Source organism: Giraffa tippelskirchi, chromosome 10 (genome assembly GCF_054371585.1).
Source record: "Giraffa tippelskirchi isolate mGirTip1 chromosome 10, T2T-mGirTip1v1.2.pri, whole genome shotgun sequence".
Lineage (NCBI taxonomy): Eukaryota > Metazoa > Chordata > Mammalia > Artiodactyla > Giraffidae > Giraffa > Giraffa tippelskirchi.
Window position 1 is genome coordinate 82,946,676 of NC_137284.1, and position 22,317 is coordinate 82,968,992.

Consider the following 22,317-nt stretch of genomic DNA (forward strand, 5'->3'; position numbering starts at 1 on the left):
AAAAAAGTAACAATTTAAAAAAATTTACTTGAAAAAACCTTTCTGTTAGAAGTAAATAATGCTGTGGTGATGATAAAATTAATATCAAAAATCACTACTTAATGAATATGTATTGTTGGCTTGAAACAGTGCTAAGATTTTTGTGTAAATCATATTGCATAATCATTACAGTCATTCTAGTCAGTGGACATTTTACATCCTTTTATGGATGAGGAAACCAAGGCCCAAAGTACAAGTAGTAGGGTCAAAAGAGTTTTAATGTCTGTCTGATACCAAAGCCTTTACATTTAAAAAAATTTGTATAAGTATTTGGTATTTTTATTTTGTTTTACATTTATTTTTTATTTCTAACATGAAAGCTTCCCTCTTAATAAATGTTTAAGTATATAATACATTTTTGTTAATTACAATGTTGTGCTGCAGATCTCTAGAGCACATTCATCTTGCTTAATTGAAACTTTATGCTGGTTGATTTGTTACCTTTCATTTCTCCCACTCCCTGACTCCGGTAACCAGCACTCCACTTTTTGATTCTATGAATTTGATTGTTTTAGATATCTCATATAAATGGAATCATTATTTTTAATCATTGGCTCTCCATCGAAGAAGATCTGATTCTAGGTGATTGGGAAAAAAAACCACTGTTCAGAGGCTATAAATATAAAATTTTACATAATCATTATGGTCCAGAAAGTGACTTGAAAATAATGTCAAATTCACAGAGTTTTAAAATTCGTGATATAATTTATTGCTGCTAGGTTTGAGGGCAAAACATTTCAGAGACTGTTACATTTCTAAGAAGTTGACCAGAGATTGTTTATCTTTTTATAACTTAAAATACGTACTAATACCTAAAATCTTTGGGAGAAAAACGAAATCTTTTTCTCTAAGCATATGAGCTACTTATAAAACTGAATACTTCATTCTATAAGAAGAATTATTCCAATCTTAGATATTCATTCATTCTACATCTTTATTTAGAAATGATACAGATTTCATAAAATCTTTCATTTTTTAGAAGTGATTCATAACATATAGTTTTCCAGTAATGCATAGCTAATCATATACCATTATGTAATTAAGTTTACTGAAATAAAAAAAAAGATTATATATAAAGTAGCTTTTGGAATAGCAAACAGTTCTAGCCTCTTTTGTTGATGCTTAAAATGTTTCAGCATACAAACCATTATTACAGATTTCAAGAAAATTTTAAGCAAAACTCAAGTGAAACCTCTATAACATGCCTGGTTGAGGCTGAAATAATCCAAAACTGTGTTCCACAGGATTTACTCTCTAAACCATAAATCCCAGTCTAACATCTAAATATTACCCTAGCATTGCTGGCATGTGGAACCTGGTTCATATAAAGGTTCTTAAGTTTTGCCAAAATTTTGACAAATGAATGAAATCAGAGACTAAAGTCAATTGTCACGTTCTATTGTGGATGCTTTATTGGAAGCATTACTTCTCAGAATTAATGAAGCAGGCAGATTTATGAAATGTTAAGAAGGTCATCAGTCTTCTAAGAAGAAAGAGGAAAAACAGTGTTTAGATAATGTGGCTGCTTTAGTTTTATAGTAAGTAATGAGTTCTTCTGTTTAGAGATAATAACCACAGTGACAACTATGAACAACACAGGTTATTTTTCTTGGTTCAATTTTTTCAAATTTTTATTTCTAATTGGAGGATAACTGCTTTACAGTATTGTGGTGGTTTCTGCCATACAACAACATGAGTCAGTTATCCTTGCCCTGTTGAGCCTCCCTCCCCGCTGCCGTCTCATCCCTCTCAGTTCAGTTCAGTTCAGTTCAGTTCAGTTCAGTTCAGTTCACTCACTCAGTCATGTCCGAATCTTTGCAACCCCGTGGATTGCAGTATGCCAGGCTTCCCTGTCCATCACCAACTCCCAGAGCCTGCTCAAACTCATGTCCATTTAGTCGGTGATGCCATCCAACCATCTCATCCTCTGTTTTCCCCTTTTCCTCCCACCTTCAATCTTTCCCAGCATCAGGGTCTTTTCAAGTGAGTCAGTTCTTTGCATCACGTGGCCAAAGTATTGGAGTTTCAGCTTCAGCATCAGTCCTACCAATGAATATTCAGGACTTATTTCCTTTAGAATGGACTGGTTGGATCTCCTTGCAGTCCAAGGGACTCTAAAGAGTCTTTTCCAATACTACACTTCAAAAGCATCAATTCTTTGGCTCTCATCCCTCTAGGTCATCACAGAGCACCAGGCTGAGCTCCCTGTGTAATACAGCAACTTCTCACTCTTTTATACATGGTAATGTATCATTTTGGAAAAGACCCTGATGCTGGGAAGGATTAGGGGCAGGAGGAGAAGGGGATGACAGAGGATGAGATGGCTGGATAGCATCACCGACTCGATGGGCATGAGTTTGGGTAGACTCCGGGAGCTGGTGATGGACAGGGAGGCCTGGCGTGCTGCGATTCATGGGGTCGCAAAGAGTCGGACACGACTGAGCAACTGAACTGAACTGAACTGAATGTATCATTGAAATATATGTTTTTATTTTTAATTTAGCTCTTTCACTTAAAAAATGTTGCCAGTGTTTTTCAGGTGAACAATTAGTTATAAACATTAAAGCACTTGTCTCGACTGTCATGAACCTGGAAATTTATAAAGGATTAATAAAGGGACCAATTATGCGTTATCTCAGGATTTCTGCACCTTGGAGTTTGATTTCTTGTCCATATTTGTGCTTGTTATTTTCAAATCCAACTATCTCTGGATCTTGGGTCTGTCCTTCTGGAATGTCCCAATCTAACTTCATGTCAACTTGTGTTCATCGGGGCCTCTTCTTTTCAGACTCCTCCTCTCATCCTCCACTCTCAGTGTGTGGCACCATTATCTGTTCAGCTGAGTTGAAAACTTGGATTACTCTGGGTTTCTCGATGATAGTGAAGGGATTTTATTACAGATTTCCAATAAGTAAATAGCAATTTTGCAAGAATTTTAAAAGATAGATCAGACGGTTCAATAGAAGTTTCTCCCTTTTTTTATGATTGGTAGTGATACCATGAAAGATCATATGACAAAAATAGGCCAGATATCCTATCAAAATGGAGATGTCCAAAGTGAATATATTGGTTGTTAAACCCCGAAAATATAGATAAATTCTGATTCAGAACTTTATAAAATGTGTTTGAGATTTGAAAAAAAGTGCAGTGAAATCTTGATTTTGATTATTTTCATTCCTCTAACACTAAACATGTTATTTAATATCTACTTTTTAATTTTTGATTCTTGTTTGAAGCAGCCTCATGGCTTACATTATTATCCTCATGGTACAACAAACACAAAAAAGTTGAAACAATCATGTTTCCATGTAAGTGAGATAAATATATTATTTGGTTAAAAACATTACAGTGTGTAGTATTAAACTAATTTGGTTCTCTCTTATAATAATTTTTTATCAAAATGAAGTATAATAATTACATTTTTATTAGCATTTTTGTTTACTTTTGTTTCATTTTGTTTTCTACAAACCTTACATGTTGCTACTGTTTAGTTATTTAAGATATTATTTATATAGATTTGTATGATAAAAAACAGAGAACAATTGAAGGGTATACCAATATCAACATTAAATTAATTAGCCATTAAAGATAATTAATGACCTGTTGATATCTCTAAATTATTATTTTGAAAAGGATGAATTTTCTTGTGATTTGTGTAAAGTTAGAACTGTTTCTAATCTTTGACAAATATGTTAATTTACATTTACATGGAATTTACATATGTTAAAAAGCTGCACCTATTTGAAAGTAGTATAAATCCCTCAGATCTGCACACTCAAATTGTCAATGAATTAAGTGCAAATCTCTTCCCACTCTCCAGCCAAAACAAGAAAATATAATTTATCTGTTTCATTAAACCAACTGCAGAAGAAAACTTTCTCCTTCTTGTGATGTCATATTTTCACACTGCATCATCATAATTGAAACTGAACTCTATGTTCACTTTTGTTGAAAATTTTTTCTTGCTTCAGAAATAGGCAGTATGTGTTGATTTTGTACTTTAATTGAAATAAGTATTCAGGAGATTGAAGCACCATTCTTTATAATTCAGTGTGAGAGTGTATTCCATCACCCGGCAGCTCAATTTCTTTCTTTCACCATCTGTTCTTTCTTTCTATTCTCTCTGCCAAAAATCGATAGAACTCAATGAGCAAAATTGAGCTGTTCCATAACTCAACCATATTGGGATTATTTTGTTCACAATACATTGACCTAGTTCTTACACTGGTCCAGTTTAATTAGGTAAGCCCTCTGTTTATAAAAATGCATATTTACTAAACCGTAAACATTAAATGAGTGTTATAAAAGCAGCCAAAACGTTATTGTTTCAACAGTCAAGATTTTAAGTTGGCAACACTTGGCAAACATAAAGCCACACACTGTCTGTTTTCAGCTTGGAAATCCATGCAGCAAGAGCTTTTGATGAGGATCAAATGTACACATTCAAGGAGATTAGATAATGAAAATTTTAAATGCAAAGAACCATGAAACTGTTATCAGAGATTTTAACATATATATGAGTATGTTGCCAAAGATATCTATCATAATACTCAAAATCTTAGAATAATTTCCGGCTGTTCTATTCCATTTGAAAATACCATATAAAGTTTTGTGCATATGTATCAAATTCATCTCATATGATTATCACAAATATAAATACAGCAAAGAGCAGGAAAAACGTCTGATGACATTTTCTAATAATCCAAAATTGTCACAGCATTTGCTGTTGTGCAGCTTATTAGCATAAAAAACATCACAGCAAAAGACTCATAAATTCCATTTAGAAGCCACTGTAATGCTAAGCACCTTGAAAAACTGCAAAAAGTTGCACTCTTTATAGGCTTTAATTGTGTGTACTTTATATATTACAAAAAAAGTCATTTTAATTTTTAAATGAAATGTTTTTATAAGTAGGAAAATGGGAAAGATGTCAAACAATGCATATATAAAAACGTTTTTATCATTTGTTAGGCAGTGACTCATAGTAACTGAGAGTACCAAGATGTGTCCGCCTTCCATAACTTATGTCAGGGTTGTGCTAACAAAGCTGTTTTCCTCTGATATCTCATTCATCTTTGCAACCTGAAAACTGAAATTGCAGTGTTCTTGGTGACATTTGTCATTTTCTTTCTTTTCATTTTTCTCTTTAACTTTTTTTTTTAGTTCTTCTTGCTGGAACTTTCATTAGTTACAGGTACTTACAAAGTAGCCTGCAAGAAAAACAGAGCTTTAGGTCTTAATAACTGTTAAATATGAAGCTACTTAATGAGATGAATGATATCTTCTCTACAGAAAAGCTTTTAATATTCATACAGAGGAATTTTTAATAGATAGTGTCTTAATTTTAAAATTGATTTCATCTTTATTATGTGTATTATTAATAACATTGTACTTTGTGTTGGTATTATTTAATGTTACCTCTCAAGAAAGTGTCATTATTTTTGTAAAAGATGACATTTTTTTAAAGCAAAGAAGAAAATTCTGGAACATATCTTCTTTCTTTATATTTATGAATCTTAGTTCCAATAGCTGAAGGATAGACATTACAATAATTTCTATTAAAGAGCAATAAACTAATTATAATTAACTTAGAAATCATTCATAACCGCTTATATTTTGCTGCAGTAAACAAAGATTACAGTCAAGAGCATTTAATATATATATCAACAATAATGACTATCTGCAATGCCCAAACTTTATAATAGTAATCCAATGATAACAGATATATTGTAGGCCAACTTGTTAATTTTATTAATTATACAAGTGAATCCTAAGATAATTCATTGGATTATGTTATTGAAGATTTGTGGCAGAAAGAGGACTAGGGCCCACAGCTTGTATCTACATAAAGTTTTTTGCACATTTTATGATACTTCATTAGTTTCACAGATAATGTAATTAGCTGGAAAACTTAATACCCCTATGTTCTTCTCCATATTCAGAAATGTTTTTGTTTAATAGGAATGCAATTTACAATTTACCATAGTTGTTAATTTTATCACAATACTTAAAGTATTTGAGGACAGTTTGGCTTCCAAAATGCTGATTACACATTAGAATCACCTGGTGAGATTTATTAAAAATAAATTAATGACATCTGATCTCAACACAGGATCAATAATAACTGTCTCAGTATTTTTTAAGCGTTTCAGGTGATATTAATGCATGGTCAGGTTTGAGATCACTGGTTTAGCTGCGTATAGTTCAATATAAATTTGACCTTCAAGAAATTAAAGTTATGTATTAAAGCCAACCAAAGAACTGGACATGACTGAGCAACTGAATACACATACACACACATTAAGCCAAGTAGAAAAGAAGTTTAAACCATTCTCTGACAAATTTAGATAATGAAGATAATCTTTAAAATGTGTATTAAAAGATTAACTCACGGTAGAAAGGCTGATATATGTTGTGAACAAGTAGATATTATGTTAGATATCCTAATTGGTTCTCTCTATATTCTGAAATATAATCCATTTTGTAAATCATCTAATTTGCTTATGAAATGATATAAATTAGTTTAATAAAGGATATGATTTGCATACCCAGATAGCCATAATTTATTTCCCTCTATATTTACCACAATGTGATACTCTTATTTGCTTCAGCATACATTTATTTCTTCTGTCAGTTATTTGTAGAACATCACTTCTTTCCTTTCAAAACACATATATATTTGTAATAGTGTTATCTATATATGTTATCTTTATGACACTACAGAAACGTAACTGTTTTGTGTTAGAAACGAAGACAATAGAATATAGATTGTTCTATCATCATGTGAGCTGCAAACATAACAAAAGAGTTTGTAAATACACTATACACTGAATGAAAGGAGTGAATATACACATTAACTTAGTTTGATTTTTGTAGAAGTCATTTGAATGGAGGGAAAAACAACCCAGGATATTTTGTTTTACTATCTCTTGATTTATTCTTCATTGTCCTTTTTCAAAAGCAGTGTTTTCTAACTGAGTATCAGTCTGGAACATGGAATTCCCAAATTTTATTGCACTTACATGTGAATTATCCTTGACCTTAAACCATGGTGATTTTATTTATTAAGTAATAACTTATTGAGTGAGATACGATTGTATAATCTGTGGGAATAAAAATACTGTTGTGCTGTGCTTTGCTTAGTCGCTCAGTCGTGTCCAACTCTTTGCCACCCCGTGGACTATAGCCCACCAGGATCCTCTGTTCATGAGGATTCTGCAGGCAAGAATACTGGAGTGAGTTGCCATGCCCTCTTCAATGAAAATAGTAAATGTAGTCAAACAAATACAACTGAACTCTGTGACCTATTTCCTCTAATAACTCAGAACCACTAGTTGCTGGTTTACCCTATGACCTACTTTTCTATTTCAGTCAGCTTCAAAATATTGTAGTCATCATTGTAATGCAAAATTAAGGCATTTCAGCAAATAATCTCAATTTGTATAGTTCTCTTTCAAGGACTGTATTTTCATTTGTGTCTTCCACTTGTATTTGAGAAAGGATATTATGTTATTTGAGAAGGGATATTATGATAACTTTTATTTTTACCCTCTTGGAGTGATGTTAAACTTGAACTAAGAAATGAAGACCTTGGAAATTCTCAAACTATATATCTAAATAACAGAAAATTTTGTACCAGATGATTGTCATTCTCTCTGTTTTGTTCTATTAACACTACCTACCAATTCTTCTCTAGTCTACTTTCTACCTTATAGTTTTGCTGTTTCATATCTTTTGTTATGAGTTCTTCTTACCACCTTTTCTCTATGTGTCTGAGTATTTTCCATATTCAGTTCTTCATGTCTCTAATATTTGAACTTCCAAAGTAAGTACATTTAATCTTTTTGGTTAGGATTCCGTAACAAAATGTTCCTACTGGAACATTTATTACTGGAAAGAGTTATTGTGCCAGGCATATCAGAAGCACCCTCTGATATGCACTCTTTGATATAGGAAGAGATCTTTAATCCATTAAATTGTGGTTGCATGATATAAACCATGACAGTAAACTGCTGTTCCTGTTTTTCAAAGGGAGGCTTTGGGTGTGGTGGACACTCAGTTTTAATGACTTCAGTCCATATTCAGGTGCTATCTGGACACCCAAGCACATGTTCCATAGGTAGCTTGAGGACCAAATTTGCCACCTATGTCCTTTCCATGGTTTAATCCTGATTGGAACATTCTCCTTCTGTTTCCTCTTTGATGATTCCCTTTCATCATCCAGATAAATTCTTTATTTCTTACCATGTCTTACAAGATGTATTATGTTTTCAAATCTGCCTGTTTTTTTTTCATGATCAAAATCATACCCATGATCCAGAAAATCTGATTTGCTTTTGCAGTGTTTGTTCACTCAGCAAAATGTATGGGGCACCTACTGTGTGACAGGACTGTTCACAGTAATAAACAAACTAGACCAAAAAAGTTCACAGAATACATTGTTCGTTAACTCAGTACTGCTACTACGCATCTTATCTTTCTTGTCCTAACACTTTTTATTTTCCATATTTTATATAACCACATATCACATATACTCATATTTACTAGAAGTATAGACTAAACTGGAAGGCCTTGATATGAATATGTATTTAAAATATAATAAAATGAAAATTCTATGCCACCTGGGCTTAAAACCATGGGAACAAGGAATGTCTTCAGAATTAATAACTTTGTCTTTTGATTTATTGTTTCAAGGCATGAAGACAGTGCCGGATAATGAACAAGTGCAAAGATTGTTAAGCCAAGCTGTCCATTTTCTGTTTTCAAGTTATTTACTATAGATAAGTTATTTATGAGCTTTCTCATGATAAATTAGGAATAATTATAGAATCTGCCTCTTTGGGTCATTGCTAGGTAGGTCTGAATGTGCTAATATGAGAGTACCTGGTCTATATAAAAATGATACAAATTGAAGCAGCTGTAGTTATCAGGTGTTGTCAGCAAATATACAGGATTAACCTTTCTTCAATATAGGTAGAAGCCCAAAGCACCAAAGAGGAATATTTACATAGCCACTGAATACAATACAGTATTCTAAATACAATTCTAAAGTTTACAATTGTGTGAGAATTTTTTAAGATAAAAATATCAAATATATTCTAGGAATTTTATTGCAAAATCTTTCTAATTTAATAGCAGTTCAGATTAAATCATGGCAATGGATTTATCAATGAATTAGGATATAAGTAGAGTTACTAGAAATAGTTGCCAAGACTCATTCAAATATCTTTTGTATGTATTTACTCTTGCTTTTCGGATTTAAGATTCTGTAAAAGTAGCATATAAAATTGCCATTTTTCTGTATAAAATAATTTTTTTCAAAAGTATAAATATAGGCTGTTGGGAAAGGTGATTCAATTAGAAGGTGATCAAACAAACGGTTAAATTTTATGATAAAGTTTCTATCAAATACTGGTCAAGAGGAATTTTAAAAATTTAAGGATTTAGAAATATATTTATGCTATTGATTTTATTAATTGTGTCATTTCTTTAAAATTACCTGTAGAAATATATTGAGGGATTATGCTGTTTTTCAATCTCACTTTATGAAAATATTTTGCTTGAAGTATTTTCATGTATTTTTGGTATCAGAATGCTCAACATTATTTTAGCTGAATTTGAAGTCACCAAGTTCATCGTTTTAACTTTCTTTTCCCTGAAAATTATAAGGCAAATCAAAAAATGCTCATATAAAATAAGGAAAGTTAATATTTTTGGTATGTATGTTCTTTCACCATGTACTCACTATATTGCTTCTTTAAGTATGCTTTAAAAGGTATATGTATATAACATAAATATATATATGAACATACATATATATATGCACAGTACGTGTGTGTATATATATATATGTGTCTGTGTGTGTGTATATATATATATATATAAAGCCATAAGTTTATATCTCCAAGTATAATTTATAGGATTTAATAGAATTCTATACAAAGCATATGAATACAGAAGAGCTTGGATATTGGCATCAATAACTTTTAGGTAAAAACACAGCTCGAACAACTTGTGTGGTTTTTGCCAAGTTACGTTATCATTAATAACCTCTCTTTGCTTGCCGATTTAGTAAGGTTTAATGGTCCTTATCTTGCCAAGTACTCAGAACCTGAGTTTCTAAAGAGCGTACCAGTAGTTACATTAATTAATCACTTGTAGTTCTTTGACTTGGTGTATAATTTCTAATTCAAGATCTCAGCCTCTGTGTAGCCACTCTCTCCCTAAGTATTATCAGGAGTTCTCAGAGGCTGTCACATTGCATTTCAGTAACCAATCTAACCCAGCTAGCTTGAACTATCAACCAAGAAGTGCTATTACTTAGCTCTGCGGCTCTGTTCTCCTTGGTCCTTGTGGCTCTTGGTAGACATAGCTACAACTTTGCTGAACTACCAAGTACTGAGACAATTTCTTTTTTAAACTCCTTGGTGGTGATGGTTCAGTCACTCAGTTGTGTCCGACTCTTGCGGCCCCATGGACTGCAGCCCGCCAGGCTCCTCTGTCCATGGGATTCTCCAGGCAAGCATACTGGAGTGGTTTGCCATTTCCTTCTCCATTTAAACTCCTTAGCAAGGTTTTATGTCTAAGACCTTGAGGTGCCCAGGCTCTTTGGCTGTTTGTAGGTACACTGAATGTGATGGTCCCCCCTCCCCCGCCACTTCTAACATTCTGCTGTAGAAGAAGCTAAGCTTATACCTGGATTTTGAAAAGCATTTTAAATTAAACATATCTCTCAAACTTTCCTTAAAACTCTCTAAGAAAAAAACAAATCAAAACAATTCCTATCCAGAAGGATATGGTTCAAAAGACAAATTGAACACTATTTACCATACTTAGAATCATATTGAATTTTTATCCATGAGATTTGTTGTGAAGTTTCTCTCTGTCTCCTTTTTCCCAGGTCCTAAAACACATGAGGGGTCCCCAACTCCAGTCCCTGAAATTTAGCCAAGTTTGGATTTAATGTTTGGCTTCAATGGGGTGCTCTGCTTTACCCCACATGCCTTCCCACCCACCTCACATCTACATTTATGAAATCCTACTAGAATATACATATAGCTTTAACTCTACTAGCCACTCACAGATAGTAATAGCATCTAACTGTTCCTATAATGACTCTTATTAGGGAAAAATGAACTGAAGAAATGACATTTTGGAGTAAATTCCATGTATGCAGGAGCTTCTGCACACTACTACAGAACCAGTTATTAAACTATTATATGTTTAGTGCCCAGTATGCATTATATGAAGCTGAATATTCTTGTTCTGTCAGTAACATGAAACTCAAAATATAAACATTTTATTCTGAGTAAATCCAATAAGACCATATATTAAATGCTGTATACTTAAGCAGGCTAAAGTCTTAGGACCAAAATTAGGGTCAGGATTAAAATGAGTACTGAGCCAAGCAGTTTGGGAAGTATATTGTTGCCATTTTTAATGATAAGCTTATATAAATGTGCTAGAAAAATGAAGCATTAGTAGCATTAAATGAATTTAAATATTAATTCTTCTAGAGTATTTAAAAATAGAATATGCTATTCATATTCTCTTTCTTGACAGTTGGCTTGTCAACTTGTTGAGTATCTATTTGTTTTTGATCTTAAGTCAATATGCGAAAGTATTTCATATGTGAATGAGCCTGCCTGTCCTGCATCTGCTCTGTACCAGTTCCAAAATTAGACCATAGAGATCTAGCCGTTCTCTCCATAAATCAAGGTATTTCTACAACCTCCAAAGCAGGGAAAGTTATACACTATACAGTGAAATCATTTCACACATCACTTCAAACCACCTATTTCATGAGCTTGCCAACTACTTTTTATAGTTTTGTGGAGTAAAAACCTTCAATGATTGGTTTTCCCTGTGTATTGGACCTGGGACTGTCAGAGTCCCATGAGTGTGCTCGGTATGATTTGTTCTGTATGCCGTGTTTGTAGTGCAAAAAGCGTGTGTTCCACATTTTAATTTCTGGATTGAATTTAAAAATACTTTAAGAAAAGCTTTTTCTTCTTCTACTCATACCAAAGACAACCTTTTGTCCTAATTCTGGTAGGTAATTCTGTTGCATAAAGCAGAAAACAGTCATGATAAGGGGCCTGTGCAGACTTCAAATTCAGATAGCCTTGGCACTCGCTAGCTCCAAGGTCTCAGCTGCCTTTATTTACTTCTTTGAACAGTAGTGTTCTCATCTGTAAAACTGAAATAACACTGCCTACCTCATGAATTTATTAAAAGGATAATATATGTAAATGTGTGAAAGAGTAACACAGGCTATAATTAAATAAATATTAACCTTTTTACTTCACAAAATGGTCAATGCTTAAAAATACTTCAGTACCAATATTGTGTGAAATTTTGTTAATGAGAATAAATAGGATCACTACTCCTTAAGAATATATTTTTAATCTAAGTATACAGTACCTTGGATTTTATTAAGACCCCTCATAGCTGTCTCCTGAGGTTTTAAAAAGTCATCAATTATTTCAAAATAAAATTGCATCATGAATCAATATATTTTAAGGATCAACAATAATTTCATGCTTATTTTTATTCTTTCATGTGTGAAAATTGATGGTCTCTATTGTGCGACTCTTGTTTTTATGGTTTCAATGTTGCTTTTCTGGCTTTCAAACAGCAAAATGCCCAAATGATGGAACTCCCAATATTAAACCCATTAGGAACAATTGTCCACACCCAGCTTGCATGTTAAGTCATTATCTACAGCTGATGGTAAAATTGGGCCTTTCCAGCCCTCAAATTACTAGAAGAATTAATGCTTAGATTACATCAAGAGCTAAAATAGCCTAACCATATTTTTGACAGTTTATTCTGTGATTGAATTACAGCATCGCTAAGTAACACACTTTTCAAGCTGAACATTGCCTTAATGTTGGAATGCTTTTCTCTAACTGGTGTGAAGAGGTGGTGTTCTAATTTTATTTCCCCCACAATTACTATGTCAACTTTCTGGGAAATATACTAAAGGTAGACTGATAGAGCTTTGTGTAGGAGTTTTGCATCTAGTGTTTTACTATTTAACAGAATCTAAATAGTGTAATATTTGCTAGGGAAAAAAATAATTTGTAAAGACGAGTGCTTCCAAAAAACTTTACCCTATTTCTTTTAAATTAGTGTAAAGGTACTGCAAGAGACATTTTTATTTTTAAATTTGCTCCTAGTGTAAGATGTAGAAACAGTGAATTGATTGACTACATTTGTGGGTGTAGAAACATTCCTTTAATATTACCATAACTGTATCAAGCAATAAAATATAAATTAGAATTTTATGAATATTGTACCCTTAAAACATTGGTAAACAACTTGAAGTGTCTGTTTACTATGCTCAGTGACATTATACTAATGGGTTTCTATAAGAGGGGAAGGCAGGCAAAAGATATAGTCTCTTTCTTTGGAAAGAAAAACTGAAAAAGTAAAACATTTTAAGTTCTTCATAATATAAAGAGTCATTGCTTACCGGGTCCAAGTCAAATGAAGATTGTTTTTACAATGGCAAACTCTTACAGAATTGTTTTTAATTTTTAAAAATTGCTAAATTTTAAAGCTTGCTTTAAAAATTAGTCCATAAAATATAGTTTAATATTGAACTATGACCTCTTATATATATATGGGAAGATCCCCTGGAGGAGGGCATGACAACCCACTCCAGTATTCTTGCCTGTAGAATCCCATGGACAAAGGAGCCTTGTGGGCTACAGTCCATGAGGTTGTAAAGAGTCAGACACGACTGAAGTGACTTAGCCCGTGATCTCTTATATAAATTTTGAAATCACTTGTCATCTACAGAAATGAGTAAGTATGATTTTCTACTTTACTGTTATCTTATAGAATTACTATATTCTGTAGAGACAATAATATTAAAAACTCTAGGAAAAGCAAATAAAATTCAGGTCATCACAACAATATGCAAATAATCAATGGAGGAAATACTATCAAGGGAATTTTATATAATTTTTATTCATAATTTATTCAATGTTTTTGAGTACCTACTCTGTACTACACATTTTGTGTTATGTTTGTTTAATAACTAAGTCATGTCTGACTTTTGTTCAACCCCATGGGTTACAGTCCACCAGGATCCTATGTCCATGGGATTTCTCAGGCAAGAATACTGGAGTGGGTTGCCATTTCCATCTACAGGGGATCTCCCTGACCCAGGTATCAAGCCCACATCTCCTGCATTGGCAGGCAGATTTTCTACTGTTGAGCCACCAGGGAAGCCTGTCGTGTTTTGTAGAGAGGTTACAAAGAAGCACAAACATATATGGTGCTACCCCGAATGACACTGTCTAGTTGGGGAGATATAGTAAACTAAAGTATGGTAAAAGTTAATGTATGTAGTTTCATCCTATGACAAATGCCATGAAGCAAACAGAATATTATCAACAATTTAATAGTGAGATCTATTATAGGTTTTCACATCAAGAAAGACATTTAAATCATAGATTCTCACATCAAAGAAGACATCTAAGTTGAAATATAAGATTCAGGTTTACCAAGTGGAAGGGGAAGGAGGGATTAGATAATTCCAAACCAAAATGATAATATCTGCTAAAGACCTCAGACAAAAGAGCACTATACTACTGAGGGTGGTAATGGAGGAAAAAGGTATTGGGCCTGTTGTGGCAGGGGCTTGAGCAAAGGAGTTGAATGATACAGTCCTCAATTTTCAGAAGATTCTCCTGATTATTCTGTGTCTAATGCATTGAATAATAGAGTCAAACTTTTTTAGAATTCTGTTGCATTAGTCCAGAGAGAAGAATATATTCAACTAGGTTGGTAGTGGTGGCCATTGAGGTGTGTGGCTGTTTGAGATGTATTTAAGGGCAGACTTGACTGTGACTTTCTCAATTTGAGTAATTGTAACAACTATGTATTTTTCTATCAATTTCCCTAGTAGTTAAAATCGTGAATATATTTTAGTCACAACATTAAATTGCTTGAACAGACTGTAAGCCACAGATCCTCAGAAAGGACTGTTAGTGCTACTTTCTCTCTCTCTCATACACACACTTGATTAAAGTATGTAAGAATGCAAAATCCTCCTTTTAACTTTTTCCTAGCAGATCTTCCCTCTAAAATCTCCTTAACCTTGTTAGATATCAGTCAGTGTGTGGTTATCAACAAAGTATTATATGTGAATTCTCAGATTATCATGAAAAGTGAAAGTGTTAGTCACTCAGTCATGTCCCACTCCTTGTGACTCCATGGACTGTAGCCTGCCAGGCTCCACTGTCTATGGAATTTTTCTAGGCAAAAATATTGGAGCGGGCTGCCATTTCCTTCTCCAGGGGATCTTCCTGACCCAGGAATGGAACCCTAGTCTCCACATTGCAGGCAGATTCTTTACTGTCTGAGCTACCAGGGAATCCCCAAATTATCATCCAAAGATCTTAAACACAAGACTTTTGCGATCCCCTCGGATGTTGCTCATCTTTTAGTAATGAGGTATGTTATTTTAACTGATGTAGATATTTAGCAGTATGGAAAACAGTTAACAACTAGTAGTTATTCCTGCATTTTTGTAAGTAAACATATATAATGTAAAATATTACAAGGATTTTGGAGAATTAGAGGTACCAGTGTGAAGGAAAAATAGAGAATTTTAATACTGAAATGAATCTTAAAGATCAACTTCCTTTCCAATACCATTCAAAAGAGTAAACTTTTGTCCATTCATGTGTTCTAGGTAATGATGAGATTGATAGAGCCTCCAATCACTTGCTCAAAATGTACTAATCTTGAAAATTACAATGTCGATTGCAAATTATTCAGGAATTTAAAGAAAACTAAAAGCATTCTCTACAAGTATTTTAAATAAGTGCTAGCATTCCTAATAGACATTTCAAGTCCACCTATCCACCTTTTGATGGAAAGTTTAGTTAAAGATTTGGGCTTGATAATGTTATATAGAGTTCTTTTAACAAAAGGAATAGGGACATTCTTCAAAGGATTATTATTTTATGAGTCAGGATGGAGGACTATGACTTTCATTCAAATAAATACATAGGGGGAAAAATCATATGGATGGAAAACACAGCTGGTGAAAAACATAATATTCCCACATACATTTCATCTCTTTTTGACATGTGTATCTTCACTGTATACAGACTTATATACATACAAACTTTCCCACAGAAACTTGCCACATACATAGAACTGGAATGTGTATTTTACAAATAATTCCTCCACAGACAATCCAGGCAATAAATACTAAGTGATAAAACTATCATTTCCTGTGGCTCACTCAATTATGCAACATTAATCTAAATCTTTTCTTATTAGATTATTTTGAAGGTGCTTTCAAGTCATAGAATGACTGAAGAATGAATGCTTTATAGTTCTTCCAGTAGCATTTTATTTTGTCACATTTTCAGGGGTTTATGATTACTTGTCATGAAGCAAGTTTTGAAAAGACTACTTTTCTGCTGTCAGGTGGAGACTTCAAACATGGACTAAATATAAATAACTAAGTAGTTATAGCATGATGAAAAATGGCTTATTTACTCTTGGAAGTCAGAAAGTATAAATTTCACCATTTCTTTTTTTTCCTGGTGCATCATATAAATATTAGTAGCCTTTGATTCCAAAGAATGATAAAAAAAACGGTAAGATAAAACAATAAAAATTTTACTTATAATTTACAAAATTCCAATTGGAAAGAATTATATTTAAAAATATCTTTAAAAACTGGAATCACTATAATGTCTTCAGAAAGAGAAAGCGTTAAAGATATTCAGACATTACATCATTCATTTACTTTCTACGTTTTCCTGAGAAATATTTAGGGACAGGTATTTTACATGTGGTCTAACAGAGGCAAAGAATCTTTCCAAGAGTTCCATCATAAATCAGATGTAGCATTAAGTACAGTATTCCAAACAAAACCCTAAGATTTCTGGATCCTCCTTAACTGTACAGTTAATTTAGATATATTTGAAAGTAAGTATAATATTATGTTGCTTAAAGATAACGACGTTATTAATATAACTTTACCTAAATATCAACAGATCTCATCATAGAATACTTACTTTAAAAACGGTTTTATTGGATAAGTTGTAGTAGAAATAGAAATATTTAAAACATTTTTTGACATTTCTTCCTCATTCTCCCTTACATAATTAAAATAAGCTAATGAGTGTAAAGAAGCAGCTAGTATTGAAGCCAAGAAAACTGCATTTGGTAACCCCTCTAGGCAGTATTTGATACAAGTTGACACAATTTTCAATCCCCTATCTCAGAGAAATTCCCAGAATGGAAAAGATGGCCTACTTGAGGCCCAGTGTTTTTGTCAAATTGTTTAGGAAGAACAAGGCACGCCTGCCCAAAGTACATAAACTTCTTAAAAGATAGGAGCTCTATACTGGGAAGGCACAGAGCTGATGAAAGCAACATACTTCCAAATTCTCCCCTCCCAGAAACGTTGGAGTAACTTAAAACACACACACACACACACACACACACACACAAACCAGCTATGAAAATCTAATGGGAATTGAGCACATTTGAATCTAATTAAAAGAGACACTATTTTATGTAGTCTTGTATATGCTGATCCAATCATAGGAAAAATCCTGCATAACGAAAATCTTGCATGGGAAGAGTGTTGATAGATAGGTCTTGAGTTGGAAGTATGAGGTCACTGGTTTATATCCTGAGAAGAAAACCTGGACGTATTCCATGAAAAACAGCTGCTTTTGTAAAATGTAATGTCTTGCACACAAGTGGAATTAAACTAGCTACTGTCATTTTAAGGATTCCACAGCTCTCCGAGAGGTGGATGTTTGGACTCAAGCCTTTCAGATTTGCTGCTTCAGCATGAAAGTATAATTTTCCTTGCAATAAATCAATAACCGAGAAAAACACATTTCAGTCAGAGTGTATACTTTATGACTTGAATTATTTACATTTACTGAGACATGCTTTATGGCCCAGAAAATGGGTTATCTTGAGTTTACTAGAAAAGAATGTATATTGTATTCTTGTTTGGTGGAGGGTTCTGCAAATGTCAACTAGGTCAAAGTGGTTGATAACATTGCCTAAATTTTTTGCATCATATATATGTATGTGTATATATATATATATGTTCCATCAATTATTTGAAAAGGATTGTTGACATCTCTGAGTACAGAATTGTTTCTTTGTGTAGTTCTGTCAATTTTTGCTTTGGATTTTTGAATCCTTCTTATTAGATGATTAAACATTTACTATTATCATATCCACTTGTTTTTTCAAAAAGTCGATTTTTGTACTGCTGCCAAGAGAACTTCCAAGCCTCCAAGATCAGATCTAGCTTCCTCTGGGAAGTTTGGTATTGATTGCAGGGGAGTTGGGCTTGATTCTGCTGTTCTCTGAACCTCAGAACACCCCACCCGGGCTCACCCTGCCCCTCCTTTTTTTTAAATACCCATCTGTCTTATTGTTTTAACATTTTTACAAGGATAGATTATCATTTTATCAAAAAGTAATATTTTAAAATGAAAACATTACTCTTTCCCCCAATTTTAGATCCTTAAAAGTTGTGTTCCTATAGCCAAGATTGTTGCTGACTGCTAGGCTACATCCCACGGGCCTGCAAGCCTTGTAGTTGCCCAGCCTCCAGATCAAAGAAGGATCCTGGAGACACTGACAGAGACAGCAATGGTTTATTAGGGGAGGAATTTTAAGCAAAAAAAGTCCTGGAGGATCACGCCGCCATTTACAGCCACCATTTACAGTAGACGGCAGGAAGAACATGTGAACCATCTTCTCTGACAGGGGGAGAAGGAGGCTACCATTTACCGGGAGAATTGACGTCTCAGCCCATAAGAATTGGTTCATCAGTTACCAGGGAAACCAGGAGCTGGGGCATGTCAGCACAGCCCTTCAGGTTAATGACCATCACCGAAGGCAGATGTTTTCCTTCAACAAACTAGCGGGTGGATCCATTCTGGCCTAAAGGGCACTGGCAGGCACATTCATAGGAGTAGGATGTAGATGAAGCAAGGACCACAAAGAAGGGATGTACAAAGAGGCAGAGAATAGTCATCTTGGAACTTCCCCTGGTGATCCAGTGGCTAAGACTCCATGCTTCCAATGCAGAGAGTCCAGGTTCAATCCCTGGTCAGGGCACTAGATAACACATGCTGCAACTAAGAGTTCTCATGAGTTAACTAAGGAGCCTGCCTGCAGCAACTGAAAAAGACATTCTGCATACAGCAAAGAAGATCAAAGATGCCACATGTTGCAACATGCCACAGCTAAGACCTGGTGCAGCCAAATAAATATAATAAATATTAAAAAGGGAGAGAGAGAGAGATAGAAGAGTTTTCTTGTGTGGTTGACCATACACCAACCCCCTGGAACTGCATGGACCTCAGCTGGGTCCTTTCCTTGCCTGGTGCCACTCATGCCAATTGAAGGAGACCAGTTTGACAAACAGAGCAGTAACTTTGTTGATCAAGGCATAGGGAGGAAAAGCTAGTGCTTGAAAGACTCCCTTCTATTCAGGGGACAGAGATGAGAAACATTTAAGGGGTGGATGCGGTATCACAGGGCTTCCCAGGTGGCCCTGGAGATAAAGAACCCGCAAGCAATTGCAGGAGACATAAGAGAGGTGGATTCCATCCCTGGGTCAGGAAGACCTCCTGGAGGAGGGCATGGCAAATTAATCCAGTATTCTTGCCTGAAAAATTACATGGACAGAGAGGAGCCTGGATGGCTACAGTCTACAGGGCCACAAAGAGTCAGGCAGGACTGAAGCGACTTAGCACGTTCCATCAAAATTGGGGGAAGGAAACAGCGATTTCCACAAACAGCTGGAGAAGGTGCAGTCCTTTGCGCTCAGCTGTCACTAATTTTGTCTGGCAACCTGCAGGTCCCCGTTTGGGCAGGGATCTCAACTTGCGAAAAAGGCAAATGAAACTGGCAAATCTTTTGTGTCTTGTCTGCGCAGGCGCTGCCCTCATGGTCTGGCTGGAACCGGTTCAGGCCCATTGATGGTTGCCATCTTGGCCCTTTCTGGCTGCTGCTGGTTCTGCAGTTTTGGTTCTGGCATGGGCACCTTCTGTTCACCTGGGACAGCCTCAGGAATAGACTACCCGATGGCGGCCTGAGGGGAAGAAAGTAGGTTAGTCTCGGTACAGGGATGGGTCTTTATCCCGGAAGAGCGGACACACTCCGAGAGCCGCGAACAATTTTCTGGTGGCTAAGTCAGCCTCCCCTGCTGGACGCAAGCGGGCCATGCACTGTCTGCACCCACGGCTCCAGGGCCTGGGCTGGCGGGGATCCCTGACTCCCAGGATTGGCAAAACCACTGCACAGGCCGCATGGAAGTGAAACAGATAAGTTGCCCTGAAGCTAGGCTGTGGCGATGCCAGCTCGGGCATACAGCAGTTGCTTACAGTGTGCCTAGGGCCTTGGGAGCTTCGCCCCAAGCAAGCCTCACTGGAGGTTGTGTACAGTAACTCCTTTTCATGCCAGGGGCAACACTATTTAAATAAAGAGTATATGGTAGAAGCCAGCTAGCATCCTTGGAGCAGGCAATGGCACCCCACTCCAGTACTCTTGCCTGGAAAATCCCATGAATGGAGGAGCCTGGCGGGCTGCAGTCCATGGGGTCACTGAGTCGGACACGACTGAGCGACTCCACTTTCACTTTTCACTTTCATGCCCTGGAGAAGGAAATGGCAACCCACTCCAGTACTCTTGCCTGGAGAATCCCAGGGACGGGGGAGCCTGGTGGGCTGCCGTCTATGGGGTCGCACAGAGTCTGACACGACTGACGCGACTTAGCAGCAGCAGCAGCAGCAGCTAGCATCCTTATAGTTAAGACTAGGGGGTCCCGGACTTGGTCTTGGTTTCAAGGGGCCGAAAGCAGAAGCTTGGCAGGAAGCAGCACCCAAATATGAGTTCTGGGGCTTCCTGGACAACTGCTTGCCTTTGCAACCCAGGCACAGCTCTCTTAGCTTAGGGTCGGGGTGTGGGGAGGGGGGCAGCTGGCTATCAGCCCGTGCTGCCCGTGGCTCCCTTCCCTACCTGGCTGGCCAGTCTGATGATAATCCTTCAGAAAGGCCTGCCTGACAGGAGTATTCTGAATGCTGTGATCAATTAGCCCCATTGTCCATAGGTGCAAGAGTGTGGAAGGGTTGCAAGTGTGCCAATAATTTATCATCACTCATCTAAGTACCTGGTCAAGGTCCCCAAAGATTCTGCCCACCCAAGAAAGCTTCATAGGACAGAGGTGCCATGAAGACCCAGCTGGCCTTGGTGCACAAGAGCAGGTATACGTATCCACTGGGCCACCTCCAGAAAGTCTCGCACCCCCAATAGGATAGATGGACACCATCTCTGCCCTAACGCCTGTATATAAATACTGACACATATATAATGTATATATCTGATATATGTTACAATATCAGTTCAGTTGCTCAGTCCTGTCCAACTCTTTGCGATCCCATGGACTGCAGTGTCGCCAGGTTTCCCTGTCCTTCCCAGAGTTTGCTCAAACTCATGCCTGTTGAGTTGCTAATGCCATGCAACCATCTCTTTCTCTGTGGTCCCCTTCTCCTCCTGCCCTCAATCTTTCCGAGAACCAGAGTTTTTTCCCATGAGTTGCTCTTCACATCAGGTGGCCAGAGTAGTAGAGTTTCAGCTTCAGTGTTAGTCCTTTCAGTGAATATTCAGGATTGATTTTGTTTAGGATTGACTGATTTGATCTAATGGTTATACAAAATACTCCATTTTATCAAAAAAAAAAAAAAAGGTTGGCCAATATGTACAGATATATATTTAAAAACGAAAGCAAAAAATTATCACTTGCAACTTACGGAAAACATACAGTGACTTTTATGTTTTAATTCTAGACATATGACTGAAATTCTAGGAAATCACTGAAATGTTTTATTTAGACAATGGATGCTTATCATTTTAGCTGAATTTGATATTAAATATTTTTTATACCAATTTTATAACCTTTCTAAGGATTCTTATATATATATCCTATAAATATATTCTTGTATTTATAGAATTATGATTTTTATAATTCTTTTCAAGGATTTCTAAGGTTTACCTTAAATAGATTATTTTCTTTTAATTTGGAAATGCAATTTCTTTCTTAAAAAAGTTAAAATTCTCTTAGGGGATCTACCAAAAACATGTGCATTGTTATCATAATACTGTTACCCTCCAATAGTTAAAGAAACTGAAGACAGTACTACTCACAAAGAAAGAAATTGATCTGTGTTCAGTTTTCAGAAATGTATCTGTATTCAGTTTTTC

The 22,317-nt window shown here is 35.5% G+C and overlaps 1 protein-coding gene across 5 annotated transcripts in view; it reads left to right on the forward strand.

The window, feature by feature from the left end:
* Positions 1-22,317, forward strand: part of SEMA3A (semaphorin 3A) — a 251,443-nt gene that overhangs the window by 23,567 nt on the left and 205,559 nt on the right. The window contains exon 1 of one of the 5 annotated variants that reach the window (XM_081531724.1): positions 19,994-20,167. The exons of 2 other annotated variants lie outside the window; for them this stretch is intronic. Coding sequence is in view for 1 of the 3 variants with exons in the window: in XM_081531722.1 (XP_081387848.1) it covers positions 20,367-20,381 (15 nt within the window). In the remaining 2 variants the exon portion in view is untranslated. Of the gene's footprint in view, positions 1-19,993; positions 20,382-22,317 lie in introns of those variants that run through there. 2 more of the 5 variants (XM_081531721.1, XM_081531722.1) reach the window with 2 other exon arrangements.